The sequence below is a fragment of the Ptychodera flava genome, chromosome 20 (assembly GCF_041260155.1).
Source record: "Ptychodera flava strain L36383 chromosome 20, AS_Pfla_20210202, whole genome shotgun sequence".
In the NCBI taxonomy this organism is placed as follows: domain Eukaryota; kingdom Metazoa; phylum Hemichordata; class Enteropneusta; family Ptychoderidae; genus Ptychodera; species Ptychodera flava.
This window is the reverse complement of record NC_091947.1, coordinates 10,670,940-10,688,759: the sequence shown is the minus strand read 5'-3', so window position 1 is coordinate 10,688,759 and position 17,820 is coordinate 10,670,940. Positions and strand designations below refer to the sequence as shown.

The 17,820-nt window shown below is 40.9% G+C and overlaps 1 protein-coding gene across 6 annotated transcripts in view; it reads right to left on the bottom strand.

The window, feature by feature from the left end:
- Positions 1–1,026: 1,026 nt before the first annotated feature.
- Positions 1,027–17,820, bottom strand: part of LOC139120015 (polycomb group RING finger protein 5-A-like) — a 42,444-nt gene continuing 25,650 nt past the window's right edge. For 4 of the 6 annotated variants that reach the window (XM_070684009.1, XM_070684011.1, XM_070684010.1 and 1 more), the window contains exons 3-10: positions 12,835–12,931; positions 8,911–8,966; positions 8,408–8,479; positions 7,837–7,972; positions 6,582–6,627; positions 5,950–6,048; positions 3,320–3,400; positions 1,027–2,698 (exon numbers count right to left, since the gene is read on the bottom strand). In XM_070684009.1, the coding sequence (XP_070540110.1) occupies positions 2,651–2,698; positions 3,320–3,400; positions 5,950–6,048; positions 6,582–6,627; positions 7,837–7,972; positions 8,408–8,479; positions 8,911–8,966; positions 12,835–12,931 (635 nt within the window). In that variant the 3' untranslated portion in view covers positions 1,027–2,650. The remainder of the gene's footprint in view (positions 2,699–3,319; positions 3,401–5,949; positions 6,049–6,581; positions 6,628–7,836; positions 7,973–8,407; positions 8,480–8,910; positions 8,967–12,834; positions 12,932–17,820) is intronic. The other 2 variants (XM_070684014.1, XM_070684013.1) reach the window with 1 other exon arrangement.

Below are 17,820 nucleotides of genomic sequence, written 5' to 3'. Positions count from 1 at the left end.
TCTTCAACTACCATGTACATCAGAGTCAGAGCTGTCTCTGTCACTGTTCAGGTATGCAGTGACAGTGACACTGCAGTAGCAGGGTAGTATCTGATACTGACACTACCCATAGGCAGTAGCTGTATTAACTTTGATAATTTTGGCAATATTTTTGTTCAGTTTTACAACTGCGTTCTTGTTCTACTCCCTAAATCATGTTGAATTGTCCAGTATTCAGCTTGCTATCACAGCCTATGTACCGGTATGTGTACCATGCATTTGTATCACTGACAACTGACTGTCAGTCTGGACTACAATTAAATTATCACAAAATACATATTTATATTTATATATACAGGCTTTGTCGACAAACTAAATATTGTGTGTTTGAGCATGCTGTAGGGAGATAGCAAGAAACTGTAGTTGTTATATTGCATAGAAATATTGCAGAAATCATTAACAGTTGCAGCTTCTGCCCTGTTACGAGGCTCAAGTTTGTTTTTTACGACAAATTAGAGTTTAGATTTTTTCAAGATAAAAGTCATGAAATGTGACAAAATGATTCTAGATTTTGTTAAATTATTACTAACATTACAACATTTTGATGACATAAAAAATATTATTCATTTTTCATTGAATTACCTACAAAAACTTGGAATTGGAAAATGTCAAACTCAAAAGGGACCCAAAAATTTTCAAGTCCCCCCCTACAGGTAGAGCAAAATTTTCAAGTCCCCCCCTCCACTTCCCCAAAAATTGTCGAATCCCCCCCCCCTGAATTCCTCCAGCCCCCCCCCCCCCCCAACCATATTTTGTGAACGCAGCCTTAACACTCATCATTCTGCTCCTGTTGGCCTTTGATCACTCGTTTCAACTGCCTCTGCCACACATAACGAAATCTTCTTTCTGATTATAAAACTTCACACCGACCCAATTCATTTGAGACATGCACGTACAAGATGGAAGGTACATGAATATACATGTACTTCTAAATTACGTAAACTAGAGATGTGCGTGTGTTGATAGATATATATCTAGACGCGTACATCGGTACCTAAAAGTTTTATTTAATTTCTATCCTCGTATAAATTTTACATTTGATGTACTCATATATATTTATAATTTGGGAATCAATAGACGGATTCGTATAAGTGTTGATTACTTGTTAAAAGTTCTTGCTTTTATATCTTTGCCCACGTGGTTGTCTCGTGTCTGTGTGTGTGCGTGTATATGTGTCCGTGTGTGTGTGTATATGTGTCCGTGTAATATCAAGGACTTGCAAATTATTTAGAGTCACCACACTGTGCAAGCGAGTGAATCAATTGTCTCTTAATCTTAGTTATCTCTTGAGGTCTTCTCATATCGTTTTAGACGCCAAATCGTTTTGTAAATCGTGCTGAAAAAAATACACATTGCATGACGTAGCTGGTTTACGTCACAGAAAAGAGGTTTCTCGCTTTTATTTGAGAACGCATATAGTGACCCTCTCCAAATGTATGGTAAAATGTTCCTTGTACAGTAAGTTTCTCTTCCTATCCAGCGTGTTTCATCTCATGTTTGAAAAGTGACTATATTCTTGTCAGACCGTCAACGGTGTAACTTTCCCACACGAACTGAAAATAACGGCACAGTGCATGCAGTCCCGCCATTGCGAGGAAAATAAATGAAGTTAGAACGCCTCTTTATGTTTTTATTCCAGTTTTCCATATTTAAGTGTGGAATTCTGATTAGCCCATTTTCTTATTTTTTCATCGAATTGATGAAACGTATTGGATTGTGCCTAGCACTTGTAATGTAATATTCAGAAACAGACATCAATTCGGCGTCGCACAACAGAACAGCATAGGAACGTGATGACGCATATTCCGGTCATGTTTCACCGTAAAATTAGAAAGGTGAGAAAACAGTGTTTTTTTTGTATTTAAACATGTATAGATGTTTGCCTATTGGCTGGAGGTATGATAAAGAACATTGCAACGATTTTGTGACCTTTGACCCATCAAAAAAGGGCCGAAGATGGTCACAGTTCGTTTTCGTCACATGACATGATACGTCTGGTCGGATTATTAAGCCTAAATTCTAATATCCTTCACTCGGCTAAGGGATATGTGAAACACAATAAATGTGCGATTTGTTTTCTGCCACTCTTTTGGGAAAATTATGAATTTCAAAAATATCATATTCACACGATATACAATACATGGTTTATTTGAATGTATGACCTGTGCGTTCCTAAGTTTAAAACCATCTCTTTCTGAAATGCTCGAATACATTACAGATAATTACAATTTTTCTAGTAAAATAGTTTTTTTTCTTAAATGTCCTGTAACTTACATTATAAATTATACACAGACAAATTAGAGCAGATATAGGGCTTGCAATATGTACAGAACCAAAATAGAAACTTTTAAATCTATATTCATTTTGTCCTCCCGTATTTCCAATTACTTCATATAGCACCGATCTTTGGACCAATCAATTTTATTGTCTTTTGCCGAACAATTCCGGCCAGTGTCGAAGATCTCCGATATCCCCTTCTGAACACAATCAATTGCATGGTCACGTGTTGTTTAACATCAAACTCAAAACCACAGGACGATTTTTCCCTCGCCGTTGGAAAAAATCCCCATCGAAAAATTGTCTGATAATGCTGGCATTGCGAGCTTCTTTGTCACGTGAAGTCGATCTTTTCTCGGTATTGCAACGTCATCGGGTACGTCTGAAAAAACAAATATGAATTGAACTATGTTATAGCCTTCAATAGCATTGACTGCCCATTGCATGTTTGATCATTGTGATGGCGCTGATCAGCTATCGCGAGACTGCGTAAAGTCCGCTTTACTCTGTGAACGTCTACTCAAGTTCTGGTGAACAAAACCTCTAAGGACTAATTCGATCATATTATTGTGTAACCCACGATATTCACATGTGTCTAAAAAATCGTGACTTTTATTCCTAAACGCCTTGTAAGCTATTCTGAGGGCACTATAACTAATAGTCGGTGAGATAAAACGACATTCACGCTGGTCGATATTATTATCAAAATGCAGGCAAATGTGTCACTGTGCCGGCCTAGGGCATGACATGCCTGTTTGAAATATCATAGGAACATTGTCTTGACGAGTACAATGTACACTTTTGAGATCGGCGTAAAAAATTTGTGAGACCTCGCCACAAGCACTATTTGATAAAATTTTACTGTGGCTGAAGGATATTAGTTACCATATGAAGTATTTCCCTTGAAACTACGTCTAGGAATCTGTCATTTCACTTTTCCCGCCTAAACACACTATGATCTATCTGGACACGATTTCATACGTTTCTCTTTTTTTCGACTTACCTGTAACTTCCCTCGAGTTCTGTAGATAAATTCTAAAGTGTGATCTTTGCCCATGATCTCGCCATTGCACAGTAAATCCAACTGTGAAGAGTAAAATATAGAAAGTATTGGATGATTAAAAAACACCGGGTCATCGAAAGATGACACAGTCCCCGCTGTTTACATTGTTTGGAATGTTTAGTAGCTGTAAACTACTGATAATTGTGTTAATGTTGAATTCTGAGTATCATGTCAATAACATTCAACATCTAAGAATTCCTAGGGTTTCTGCGAGCCCTCGAGGCAAATATCTCCTTGCTCTGCCGTACGGGAAATCGGCAACACACGGCCCTTCCATTGAGAGCAACATCAAATTATCTACATTGCCGTCGGAAAATCTACTACGGGCTCCTGTTTTAGCAGCTGAAGCCCTTTTCGCATGCAACCAAGGATACAGGAATTACTACTGCAATACATGTCAATTGTCGAACTGCAGGAAACCTTTCCGCATATTCTTGAATTAGCAAACGACATGACATGACGACATGAGTTCTCAGCGTAAACTTCGCTTGTCTGAAGTCCTTTTCTAAACGCGTTGCCGTGAGTGCTCACGGTTTACGTAGTCTGATCCAAGATGATCGATGAAGTTTCAAGTGCCCGATACCGTAGTCACGGAGTTCATTGTCAATCTCTGGTATTTACTTGCATTTATGACTTTTCAAGACACAATAGGATATAGTACATGTAGTACAGTTGGCAGGAAATCGCTCCTCCGTTCGCTGTATCAAATGTTCGGCGCGATGAAGCGTCGACGCGAGTTTGCACAGGCAAAGCGGATGACGCAGCTCTCATTAGCATATGTCAGGTCGTGTGGTTGGCTTCGATTTCTTCTCTGAACTCGCGTTCATGATTCCTTTACAATGCTAACACTGTCCGTAATTCTGCGATGGTCGACTGTATCATTGGTTGTATTATCGAAAGGTTGCATTCATGATTCCTTTACATCTAACACTGTCCGTAATTCTGCGATGGTCGACTGGACATTGGTTGTATTATCGAAAGGTTTGCATCCTGAATATATGAAAGACAAAATTACATTGGTCAATGATCGGCATCATCAACATGCATGTCATGGCTATACGAACGAATATTGTTTGCTTCAGCAAGCCGTCTGCAACGTTGTTATTTGCGGCATTCATCACCAAACTCCAAAAACAGCGCGGGCCTTCACACCGTTACGCTACACCAAGGGATAGCCATCGGGCAGAGCACGGTCTGGAGGGACTGTGGGCAGAGCATGGCTCCTTCAGACTTTGAAAGTCGACGTTCTTTCTCGAGTATTTTATTTCGATCCCGTACTAGCCGTTCTTTCAACTTCCGAGTAGCGAAAAAAGTTGAATATTAATGACGGTTTTTCGGTACTGCATTACTTTGCGGACGGCATCATTCGTGGCCAATGCAGTCGACGTCGAACGCCGCCTTCATTTTTTCGTCCCGTCATGACGGACCGTCTGATCCCAAACAGATAGATAACTTTGTCAAACAACCAGATTTCACAGCACGTGTTCACTGCATGTGATCACCAGCGATTCAAATCGTCTGACCATACCATTATTTTACGGGAGCCCGCATAAACAACCGTAGTGCTTGTCAACGATGACGTTTAAAACTGACGAGATGACATTTTTTGCAAATTACTAAAGCTTTCTGTGGCTCTCGTTCATCACGACAGACAACGCTTGACGCCTAAAACTCCTAAAACTGACCAACCGAAACCGTCACCAGTCCTGCGAAATACCTTTTGGAATCGACTACAACCTTTGCTAGCGTCTCCCTCATAAATAATCGTACAGTCCGGTGATTTACGTCATCAGTGTATTTACATGATCCAAACATTGGCTTCAGATTCGGATTCAGAGAAAAAAAAGTCTGAATAAAAGACATCAAGAGTAATTTTGGTTACTAAATTGAATTATTTTGAGTTAATAAGGACTGTGCATCAAGAGACCATATGGTACTACATTAATATGCCCAGTTACAAAACGATCGCTTCACAGATGCCACAGAAATCGTTGATGACAGGTGCACGGACGGAAGGACGCCGGGACGGACATGACCTAACCCATAAAGTCCCCGCTTGCGGGGGGGACTTAAAAACACCGGGTCGATCTGTAGACACAGACATCTACATGAACCACCGGTGACGGGTGACGATAATGAATGAAACAGCCGGTCTGGAATGTAGAATGCGAACGAGAAATGCCGGCAAACGATGACAAACAAACGATTTCAAATTCTAAAGAAGACGCAAAGAAACAAATTCAGGCGAAAGGAGACAAGGAAAATAATAACAGTGACGTATCAAAGTAGCAATACATGTAAAAGACTAGTGTCAGCCGATCAACTGAGGCAGGAGCAGCGCGACTGTTAAATTTGTCAACAAAAAGAAACCCAGCGAGAGAATGCTGGGGATCGGCGCACTGAAACGGACAGGAGAAACAGCACTTCAATACTGGTCTTCTGCGCAACCGAAATGCCTTATGGGTGTTGTGGGGAAAGTCAAACGTGAAGAGGCCTTTAGCTATCTGACAAATGGTGAGGACAAATTTACAACAAAAAACTTGGTTGCGATGGGGTTGGGTAAGACGAACCTTTAAATCTTTTGATAGATCCAGTTTCCTGGCTATGAACTTCTTAATTAATCCGACCGTTGCTCTGGATGAACAGCGAATAAAGCGGCGTGGTAGTGTCTGCAAGGAAAAGGAAAGAGGCCCTTGGCGGTGATACGGCTCAACACGATTGGAACTTGGGATAATTGGATCTTCATATTTTTCAAATTTCTCAAAAGTGTTAGTTGCCCTATAGTTGAATGTTGCAATATTGCAAATTACTCATAAAAACAAGTGTATAACGTAAAAAGAAAAGCAGATGAGCTAACATTTGCAGATAAAACCGACATTACCTCACCATCCCGAATTATCCCGAATTAGTTCCAACAGTGTTGCTCCTAAAGTACGTGTCAAATACGTATATTATCATGCTATCAAGACGTTTGAGCAAAAAACAGCCAAGGCCTATTCTGAGAAATAGGGGATGTTATCCGACATCAAATCATAACGAGTAATGTCTTGATGTTTTGAGATTTATAAATAAAGCTGTAACGCTTCGATGGGCATAGCGGGCGAATTCCACTGGATCGATGGTAAGGCAACAAAAACACTTTGAAATTCAGCTCAAGTAATGACAGCTCCTCAGAATGATAAGTGGTTGTAAGTTCACACACCTTCAAGAGGGCGTCGTTGTTGTTATCACCATCCCTGGATGATCTGCTTTGGACGAAAAAAAAATGACAAAACCATCAGATGCTACAAACGTAAAACAAAAAATTCAGAGGGTGGAAAGGCTTTCAAGTTTATATTTTGACAAAGTAGATCCTGCAAAGCGCGGTATAATTTTGTCACAATATTTGAATACTGTATAGCCACTTATAAAGTCAGTTTCGATACGACACTGCGTCGAACGTGAGAAAAGAGGTTTTCTTAAATGTAGCGTGAAAGATGGTGTAGATCTGTTGCGATTTGTTTGTCTTTTCCAGGTAGCTATAATCAAAGCGTCAAAAAGCGACTTTTAGTTGCATTAACGTTGAAGCAAAGAAAGGTGGGCCAGAGACTCAAAGAATTTGTATGGTTTTCGGTATTTTAAATTTTGTTTTCTGAAAAGACAGGATGATTTGTTTGAAAAAACCTTCGGCACATTGATTACTGATACAATTGTTAAATCTCCATTTAGCTAAAACTTGGTGTTTTTTTTTATTGTAATGATCTGTTTATGAAATACACTTTCTTGTCTCACTCAAAAAAAATCTTGTCAACACGCCTATTGTTCATCCTGTCAACAGAGCCTGTATGTGTGTATTACAGTTGATTTCAATTCGGTGCCACTACTCTTGTGTGAGAGCGATTTAGCTTCAGCAAACATCTTACTTTTCGCCGTAATTGTTACAAGAAGACAGCTACATACAATCAACTTTTCACCTATCGGTCCAGCAGATGCGCAGCGCCCTCAACGTCAACAAAGCAAACATTTGGCTGAGAAATACCTTTAGTTGTAACAAGGTTTCGGAGAAGGAGGTATTTCAAGGAGAAATTAAAGGTGACAGTTATGGGTCATCTTATGAGTGGTATGGATATCAATATAATAACTGTATTATCCTATTTATACTGGTGCTGTCTTGACATTTGAATATCGATGAAGTCGTGATGTCATTATGTAATTTGTCATCAGATCGTATTCAGTGCAATTAGCCATTTGTTCTGCATGATTAGAAATTACGATGTGTTGGCGAGTTTTTCAATGCAAAAAGCCAAATTAATTTTATGACGTCATACTTGCGTCAATATTTGTGACATTCAATTTTTGCGAGTTGTGTTAAAAGGTGGGAAAACTACATCGGCGGCCTGTCGGTTAATTTAACTGTACTGTGCTCCCCTTTCCCGGTAAATGTTCACCTTCAATTAAAACCGAAATACGGGACTTACTGGAAGCAGTCCAGGCAGAATGCAATCTGTGGGTCATCCCGGTGGTAGTCGTGTTCATTGTTGTTTTTGGTTAGGTGATTACAATCTTCCTTGGCTTCATCCCTCTCCGTCTTAAGACGTTTGAAAGGTGGTGATTCTGTAAATATTAACATGAACAAGAACTCCATATGGTACAGCGTTTCTTCCGATACAAATGGAGAAGGATTTCACATAGGTTATAAGTGTTGCAGCCACTTACACAACTGTTAAAGTTGGCGCTGGGGTACGTTACGTCCGGCGGCGGAAAACTGACGTGACATTGTTATAATCCTCAAAAATTCATTTTTCACCCCTCTTAACGACAAGGTGCAATAACGACAACGTTGTGACCCGGAACAACACGTGTTTTTTTTTTATAAAAATAAATCACTGTCTTTGATATTGTGTGTTTCGGAAGGTGGGGGAATAAAGTTGCATAAATGAGAGTTTCGGAAAATCGCGAAAATAGGTTGTTATGCATGTCTTGTGATCTCTTCTTAAAATGATATGGATTTGTTTCAAATGATAATTTACGAAAAATTCGTTACAATACCTGTTTCGTCCCTCTGTTTTGGCTGTTCCGATTCTCTTGACGCCCAGAAATCCCTCTCTCGTTGTTTTTCTCCTGTAGAGCGAAGGGAGAAATAAGAAAATTTTGGCGATCCCAAAGCGGCGTGTATGGGGAAAGGGGTACGGGGACGTTACTGCAGTGCCAAGTCTATTAATCCGATGTTACACCTACACGTCATGCCCGCTACACGATCTCTTCAGTACGAAATTGACATTTTGAGTCAATTAGGCAGACGCTGCGTGAATTATTGAAAAGTACACATCTGTCACACTGTCTTGTCCTCAACTGTGAAATGGACAACAGTTCAAGAAGAAGCCCGCGTCAACGTTGTTGTCATGGCAACTTGGCCAACACAGTAGACCAGGCTGTAGGTGTATACTAAGCTAGATCACAGAACGAGTGGCAAGAAATGAAAACGAGAAATTAACAAGTTGTGTGTGAGATGACAACGCCGAACATAAACTGCACAGAATTCAGGCACTTACTTTCTTGTAAGCCAGGCACCAACTTGAATACAACGTCTTCCATCGTCTTGTCCATTCTATGAATACATTACAGTGAAACGAAACAGGGAAATGAGACACGGTTATCGTGTATCGTCTATCAAAATCCATGACATGTCGTGATTATGGTAGTACGAGGGGAGATCATTACAGAGACTAAACATCTATTTGCCCGCCCTTTTCCAAATGGATTCACCGAGTCGGACACGCTCGTAAATCCAGGGCTAATATTTAGTTCCTAATTATGTATCTCGGCGCAGACGGATGAGGGTGCGACGCGACAGCATTCTAGACGATATTGTATCCCGTGTCTTCTTATCGGCTTTCCCCGCCATTTCAGTACCATTTATTTAGTTGATTCTATGGCAGAAACTCGGCGATCATTGCAACAAATATTTACCCATAAATCCAGTGTTGTCATTCCATGAAAAAAGCCCATTTACACAAGCTATGGGTGATTGCGATTCAAAGAGCATACTTTTTTGAGAAGAGCGGCACCATCTGCTGAAAAAAACCATATTTGCCGAAGGGCTTCAAGCCAGACTATTCAAAGGATCGAGCGTCATACCGTCACATCGACAATTTAGACGGAAAAAAATGATGACGATGCGTGCCAACTTCCGAAAATTTCAGACCCGTGTTCTCGATACGAGGGTGTCCTCGAGATACAAATGAATAAAAAAGAGATTTTGCCCTTGTTAGAATCTGAGTGATTTAACATTAAGTTTAATAAACAAACTTCTTTCTCTGTCTTTTCGACAGAATACGCGTTTTTAATTGAGTTTCATAAAGATAACAGGACACGCGAGGCGGCCAAGGAAGTTCTCTACATCGTAAATCCGATGATGGTGTGAAAATGCAAAGATTTACGCATCATAAATTAAATTGCTACAAGCTCACTGTTTGTTCTGAGTCTGTTCATAGTCGCTAAAGCATGGAATCGGAAGGCATCATAAAACATAACTATAGTAAGTAGGTGTTTAATTGCCCGAATCGATGTAAAATAACCTGCTCCCAGAACACTATTATCGGTGTCAGCGTGTTTTAGCAGATAGGCTGGGGAGAGAAATATATAGCCGAACCCCGAGGACACGGTCTCCATTCACCATCGTCAGATTAATTGCGCACAAAGCGGCACTTTAAATTAATTAATGTATTTTCTACTCGGATAATCCTGTGAGTTCCTCCAGCACCCTTTCTGTTCATAATTTGAGACGGACGAACGTTTGAATTAACTATACTATGGGAAAGTAATAAAATTCTGTAGGTCTGTACACTGACCGCTGTACGATATGAATATATTTTCTTTAGTTTGCGGCCTGATCACACGCCAAAATGTAACTCCGTAATAACCGTTGTGCATTTTCAGTGATAAAGGTCGATACAGGTGGCCCACATTATAAAGGTAACAAATGATTCAATTACGAGATACTGGTAAGTAACCTTACGCTATGCTCGCTGTGTTGTGTACGAAGTATGTGTAAAAATTCAACTTTCTCACCGTTCAATCTTGCACGGACGGGAAATAAAATAGCCCGGGATGCGAAGATCGTGAGATAGGTGAGCGAAAGGTGAGCGATACCTCCATGGGCATACGTATTCATGGAGTTACAGGGCCAGTAGCTGTAACTTTGTTTCTGGTAACAAACTACAGTTTTGTGTTCGACACCCTAACGCACGCCGAGATAACCCGGGGTTTTCAGCTTGTCAGCTCAGCCTGCACTGGTGTAGACTGAATTGTTATTATTGACAAGTGAATTCTGGTCCGGACTTGAAATCAAATGTAAACAACAACATTGCATTCTACACTGTCGTATAGGCGCAGTGGCAGAGTTGGCAAGCTAAATAGCGGATTTTTCAACATGTTTGGAAAAATTCATCAAAATTTACAACTACTGGCCCATTAGATACATGAAACGCATGAAGGCATGGGTTGGTAAAAGAGGAGTTATGCCGCTTACTCCGCATGAAACCATGTTAACTCTGACAATCGACTGAACCAAGCATGTTTCTCATTTAGTGCGATATCTTGACTTGCTGAAAGCCTTGAAAACGACTTTAAAAGAGTCTAGATCGTGATATGAGGACAGCGATGTATATATGTCCTCCTTCGAAACGTTCCTGTCAACGGGTTTTAAGAGTGCTGAAGATCGATAGCACCTATTGAGATACCGGCGGATACTAGGTCAAAGTACGTAAATTTAACCGCCAACATCCCAGAATACAATCTACATCCTATACAGTGATGTTCCGAACGCCAATTGGCTAGCCCGGAAGGAATGATGCTCCCCTTGCTTGCCCATTCAGATCACGGTCACGAGTAAATTTTTAAGTCCAGTGAGGACCAACATTGCTTCAATATATGCCCGGGGTTATATGTTCGCTCTACGTGTCATCCCGATGATCCGCGCCATTTCAACGATCGCAGACTATTGATTTATGTTTTAAGAACAGATTTGTCCAATAATCCGCATTTCGTTGCCATGACAACTGCCACATCGTCTCTTCCTGTGCGCGCAGCTCGCGCGATACTTCAATTTTCCAGTCGTACTAGATAGGTTGCAACGTTGAGAAAGTTAGGCGGTGGTCGAGTCACATGCTGACTTTATTTTGCAATTTTTCTTATAGGAAAGGAAAATACAGTTTGGCCGTAGATATGGATAAAGAAAACAAGAGGGCCTAGGAAACTCAGAGTCAGTAGCTATCCGGTGACGAGGTTTAATACCGTCTGGCAATTCATGATGTTCCCAGACATCTACACAAAAGAGAGACGCATGCGCAGTTAGATCCAACTTCTATCGTGACTGATAAAATTTTATCCCTCTCCCAATAAACATTTCTATCGCAACAAATAAAATCTAAACAGCACGGTACGATACGATACGTTATAGCCTGAATCTGTCAAAATGTTTACCTAGCAGTTGATGTGTTTGAGGATTAAAATTGTTGCTCAGGACGACTTATCAGGTGTGGCTGGGTTTTTGCGATCGGGTGATAAGTGATTAACTACTGAAAGAAAACTTGGAAGCGGGTGATAAATGATTAAGTACTGAAACAAAACCACAGAGGTGTTAATGGGAAAGACGACCTGAAATAATACACACGACCCAATACCTGCGTTGTGCAAACTACTCATAGAAGTTCAAGAAACCTCGCGATTCACACTACCGTCATAAGAAATTCCAGTACAAGGACGTGATATTATCATCAGATTCGGATGTAAATTTTGACCCAAACTTTGAGTTTTCAGAGTTAGATGATTGATGATATATGGGTTTCAAAAGGATTTCTTGACTCATTGACTGTCAGAGACTCAATTGCATGTTAGCTGTACATCCATGGCTGGACGGCTATAAGTTTGTCATCACCGGCTTGAAACATAATAGTATTTTGTTCGCAATTTATTCATAGACCGTACGAGCTATGATTTATTGATAATAAAGAATGAAGATAACTTGATAACCTCAAAAAAGTTGTTATTTTTCATGTGTAGGTGTGTGAGTGGTTTCTGCATGGTAAATTTGTCCCTAAATTTGAAACGTGTCAATGTCATGGTGGTCTAATGGGCAAGTTACGTGGCCCGAAAACAAAACATTAAAAATCGTAAGCAGTGTGACACGAGTGATAAACGCAAGATGTGATAAGTCGATGTCATGGTGGTTTGATGGGGAAAATTAGGTTGCCTGAAAACAAAACATTTTAATCGTAAGCACTGTCTGTCACGAGTGATAAACGCTAATCCTGGCTTCCTTGGATTCCGCGCTGTCTGACAGGAGTGATAAACGCTAATCCTGGGTTCCCTGTCAGCTCGACGGCTATAAGTAGGTTATCGCCCGCTTGAAACGTAAAACAACTCGGCTCCCACACATACGATAAGTCCAATTTTGCTTGAAAAGTTTGTATTACCTGAGCATTTCCGATGGATTAGTCTCGTGTACTTGGATTGCACATCTTGGACAGTGCTTACTGTCTTCAAAATGCCGAACGATGCAACTCTTGCAGACTGGAAAAAAGAACGATCAAAGGAGAACATTGATCAGCAACACGAAACAAAGGTATTTTCGCCGCTTTCCCTAATCTGCGGTTGCGAAGAAGTTCAATGTTTTACACATAACTTTCCACTCTGTCGTTCTGTTTGTCGGTTCCTTGGCGGTCTGTATGTTTGTCTCTTTCTGTCTGTCTGTCTTTTCTGTTCATCGTTTGTCTCTTTCTGTGAATGATGCCAAATTCTTGTCAGATGTACCGGTAGAGCTAGCGCTCTTTTCGGCTACATGGTTAGAGGCGTATCGTCAACTCGGTAACATATCTTTCACAACATTACCGCAAAGTTTACACAAAGTACTAACTGGCAGTATTTGCCCTGATAAGGAGTTTAATCGCTTGTAAGAAACAAAGAGATCAAAGGCATGAGATGTGTCGAGCCCTGATAACGATTCGCCTCAATGCCGGTGATCATGGGGCTTGTTTGTCCAGTTATCCGCATGGGCAGACGGCGCGCAAACAAGAATGACGGTAATCTGTCGGTTCAAATCAGGATAATCGCGACTTTGCCCAAACATGATCGTAAACGTGATGGCGACGATACGCCCCCTTTCCCCCCTCAAACTGCCTTTTCTGACAGCATGGAAGTGTCAATGCTGCCAAATCGAATGAAATCGTGGCCTAATTTCCGCATGTACAATTCTTCCATCAGTGTAACGTTCCCCCGAATGTAGCCATAGCCTGCAAATCTCCACATAAGTACAAAAATAGTTCTTTTACAATGTGGCACTTGTCCCGAGGATTTGCTCGGTGTTTATATATATTTATATCGTTGACAACAAAAATATTTTAGTTCAGAGAGGCACAGTATGCAATATCTCGTCAGGAGATCAGAGGATTTTTTTCCATCGGGCCTCTTGACACAGATAAGGCTGTCAACTATTTGGTTCGTGTCTTAGTGCGTGTCACACAGATTAAACTATCGGGGTAGCCGCGTCCGATGAAGTGTTCCTGGTGCAATCTCTCATAACCGTTGAAGAGTGATATATTATGAGCCTCGAACGAGGATGACGCATATTGAGTGCACGTGAATAAAAAGACGTCAGGTTAATTTTATAGAATTCAGACAAAATTACTCATCGTGACCTCGAATAGGACAGCCTGATTTTTCTAACAGACAATAAGATAAATATTTTATTGAAAAGTCAAGACGATATCATAGATTGTAGCGTAAGATTTGGTCATTTTTGTGTCTGAGCCTTGAGTACAGCTACCGCTATTTTACACGCTGTGGTAAAAAGGCAATTTATCATTCAAACAGACCTGGTAGACATTGACGCGGTTCAATTTGCCTCAAAGGGCATGAAAACTACTTTGAATTAAGACCTGGATCCATGAGGGAGACATTCTGAAATTATCGCCTCATATGTTTCACGATTTTATCGTAATATGTTGTTGCCCTGGGTCCCCATTTCGCGCTGTGTTTGAGTTTCAAGTTATCGAAGTCGTAATAGATTACTTGACACCTCATTGCATAGATCGGACAAACGATAGGTCGGCGAACGAGGGGCATAACATCAGTCATCGGCTAACCGTGTTGCTTGTTTTTCTCAAGCCTTATTCCCTTAAAGCGCCAGTAGCTGTAACTCGTGGTGGTTTTTTCCACTTTCTTTATGAACAACAGTTGTTTGTTCTACTTCCCAAAACATTTTCAGGTACATAGTAACAAGCTTGTCACTCAGCCTGCACATGTGTAAACTGTATTGTTACTGTTAAAAAGTGAGTTCTTGTCCGGACTAGAATTCAAATGTACACAGTAACAGTGCATTTTACACAGTTATAGACGCTGTGTGGCAAGCTCAATACTAGTTATCTCAACATGCTTGCGGGGGGGGGGGGGGTAGAAAAAGAACGACTTGACACACTAACAAATTTTGAAAAAATCATCAAACTTTACATCTTCTGGCCCAGTAACACTAATTGAGTAGTATTTTAAGAACGACCTGAGCAGCTGAAACAAATGCATACACAAAAGTAAAGATTTTTTTTATTTAAATGTATTATGAATTTCTTTCAGAGGGCACCGGCTGAATAGGACAAGGTCCTAGGAATTTAACACTTTTAATTTACCTCTGGCCGACACCTGGGCATAAGTTCACTCTGATCACAGTCCCTCCTGTGCTCCTGTGGACTGTGCTCTGACGTAACATTTCGCTTCAAGCAGGAAGGCGATCGCATTCCGGCGATGACAAAAATAGATTAATATGACGTAACAGACATATCCGTCGATATAAAAATGAATTTACGGATGTAGAACTCAAAAGCCGGGACATTTTCATAAATTGATTTCACAGGCTTTGGGTGAAGACACTTGGGCAAGTGATGGTAGGCTTGCATAGAATGAAAAACAATTGCAGTTTGGAATGATGAAATAAAACTCATCTGCAAGTATCTGTGTATCAGTATCCAAGTCGTACCCAAAAAGTCCATCGTGCAGGACGCATAGCACAATTTTCACGTTACAACAGATTACTATGTTTGCCTGAGAAACTCGTAAAGCCAACTCAGTCAAAAATATTTGCGAGGCCAAAAGACACTTCGTGAAGGAACTAAGCACAAAGCCTTTACGAGATAGTTGGTTGCGAATACAACAAACTGATATCGATATTTTTTGAGTTAGAAAGCTAAACCGGTCTCTTCATATTTACATTTGCCATGTTCAAGGTGAAACCATGTCCGGAGCAAAAACTTCCATGATCAACTGCACAGCCATTTTGTAACACGTGATTTCAATTTGCGTGACGCGACAACAGCAAGTACGAATGTCAAACAAAGTGCTGATTGGCGGCGGCGCCCAGACTGAAAGAGCCCTCTATCTATTCCATTAAGGCTGTCATAGCATCGCTAGCCCTGGAAATCACCCAAACCCCTCCGTGAAAGACAATCGTTTCGCCGACGTATAGGTCCAAGAGCAGCGTCGTACATCGTTCTGTTACCATAGCAACGGGCTTGCGGGCTTCGAAGATGCCCAATCATTTTTCCCCCGCATCACAGCCCGTTAGTTGAGGGACTTTGCTCGGATGCTCCCGTGAAAAACCGTTAATCTTCTGTTTTCGTGTCAATATTGCTACGGCGGTAATTACATTCTTACGTGCCTGGCATTCTTCAAAAGCATCTAACAGCTCTCATATCTGTCAGACATACAAAGCAAGACTGATCATTTGATAGTGATCCACGTTTAAACTAGCTTATCACCAATGAGTATTTGTACCTTTGGAAAGCGGGGCTCTTTCATCTGAGTTGCTATTAAACCAGCGTAATGCATTGCAGAGATTCAAAGACACTTTAAACAGTAACCTATACTAAATTATGTTACACAGCTAACTACAAAGCCGGCAGGAATATACATATTTCATTTTTTACCTTGTTTTTATTTCTTTTCCTGTGTGGTTTATTTCGCGGGCAAATTCATTGATGTTACTTCCATTCACTCTGCGTTACATTACATATAAAATTCCAGAGTCTATACAGAAGAACGTCATAATTTCTCACCGTGACCAGCTCGCGTGAATGTAAAGATGACAACTGTGTATTGCTCTCTCTCTCTCTCTCTCTCTCTCTCTCTCTCTCTCTCTCTCTCTCTCTCTCTCTCTCTCTCTCTCTCTCTCTCTCTCTCTCTCTCTCGCTCTCTCTCAAAGATTCTGTAGAACAGTCACACAGACGATCATTGAACTGGCAGGGCAAAGACACGTCAATGCGGGCCGTTGCCAAGGCAGGGGGAAGGATACGGGCTTCTATGCGGCAACCACCTGTTTGTCATTCAGAAAGAGTACGACTGACGAGAGTGGTTTTATTATTGATACAGCTGGCTTCTCGAGTGTATAGTGATGTCTGATGGTCACGCCTACGATCTCAACAGTGTAATTTGCTCGACTCCCAACTCTCCGTAATGAAAGTGGACCGGTTTGTGCCACGTATCGGGTTGATCGCCCAGTCAGGCAACTCAGCTGAGCAATGTGTGATCGGTTCATTGCACACAATCCTATATATCTGATTGACCGAGCGCTACTCCGTGTTAGTTTCAACCGCATGTACGTTGCGCAACGGGTAATTGCCGAAAACAAAATGATACACACGAATCTATACACCAAATGCCCACAAAAACTGTCAAAGTGACACTACATATCCGTAAATTCCATATGATAATATCCATTCCAAACAGATAACTTCCTTACTCTATGGATAACCTCCTCAGTGATTTTCCCCATGATATGAGTCCCTTCTCGTGGCAGATCGTCCATGTAGCCGAAACGAACACGAACTGTCTGATACCAGCTATCAAATACTATGAAAAATAGTAAAGAATGTACTACAAATCCCTTCTCGTCGAGTGAACCGTCAAACCCCCCAACACGACAAGACGCAGACCACTTTGATAATGGCAGCCTTTCGTCTGTACAGTATCACTGCGCAGACAAAACAAGTGTCAGTTTCGAAATGCGACGGTCCACTAAAATCTGCGGGGCTGCTGATAAGAAATATCGACGATTATGGAGAACAACACATTGACCAGTATAAACAGAGCGTGCTGATATATTATTCATTGTTTACGCGATTTTTCATCTTTAATCTTATGAAATCATTAATTTTACGTCGAGAAGGGAAAGTTTTGTTGTTTAAAGCCGCGACACGAATCACAGAATGCGATGGAAAAAAACTACTCGTACATTCTCCCGACCGATGTTGTTTAATGTCAGATTATACCCCGGTGTTTACTAAAAGGCGCGTACAGGGCAGGAAATGAGTGTCAAAGGTCGTACAAAGGACTACGAGAGAGCACATGAAATGCGACACGTGTGCCACGGTAATTACCACAGATATTAAGATGATTGCACACTTTCGTCGAATCTT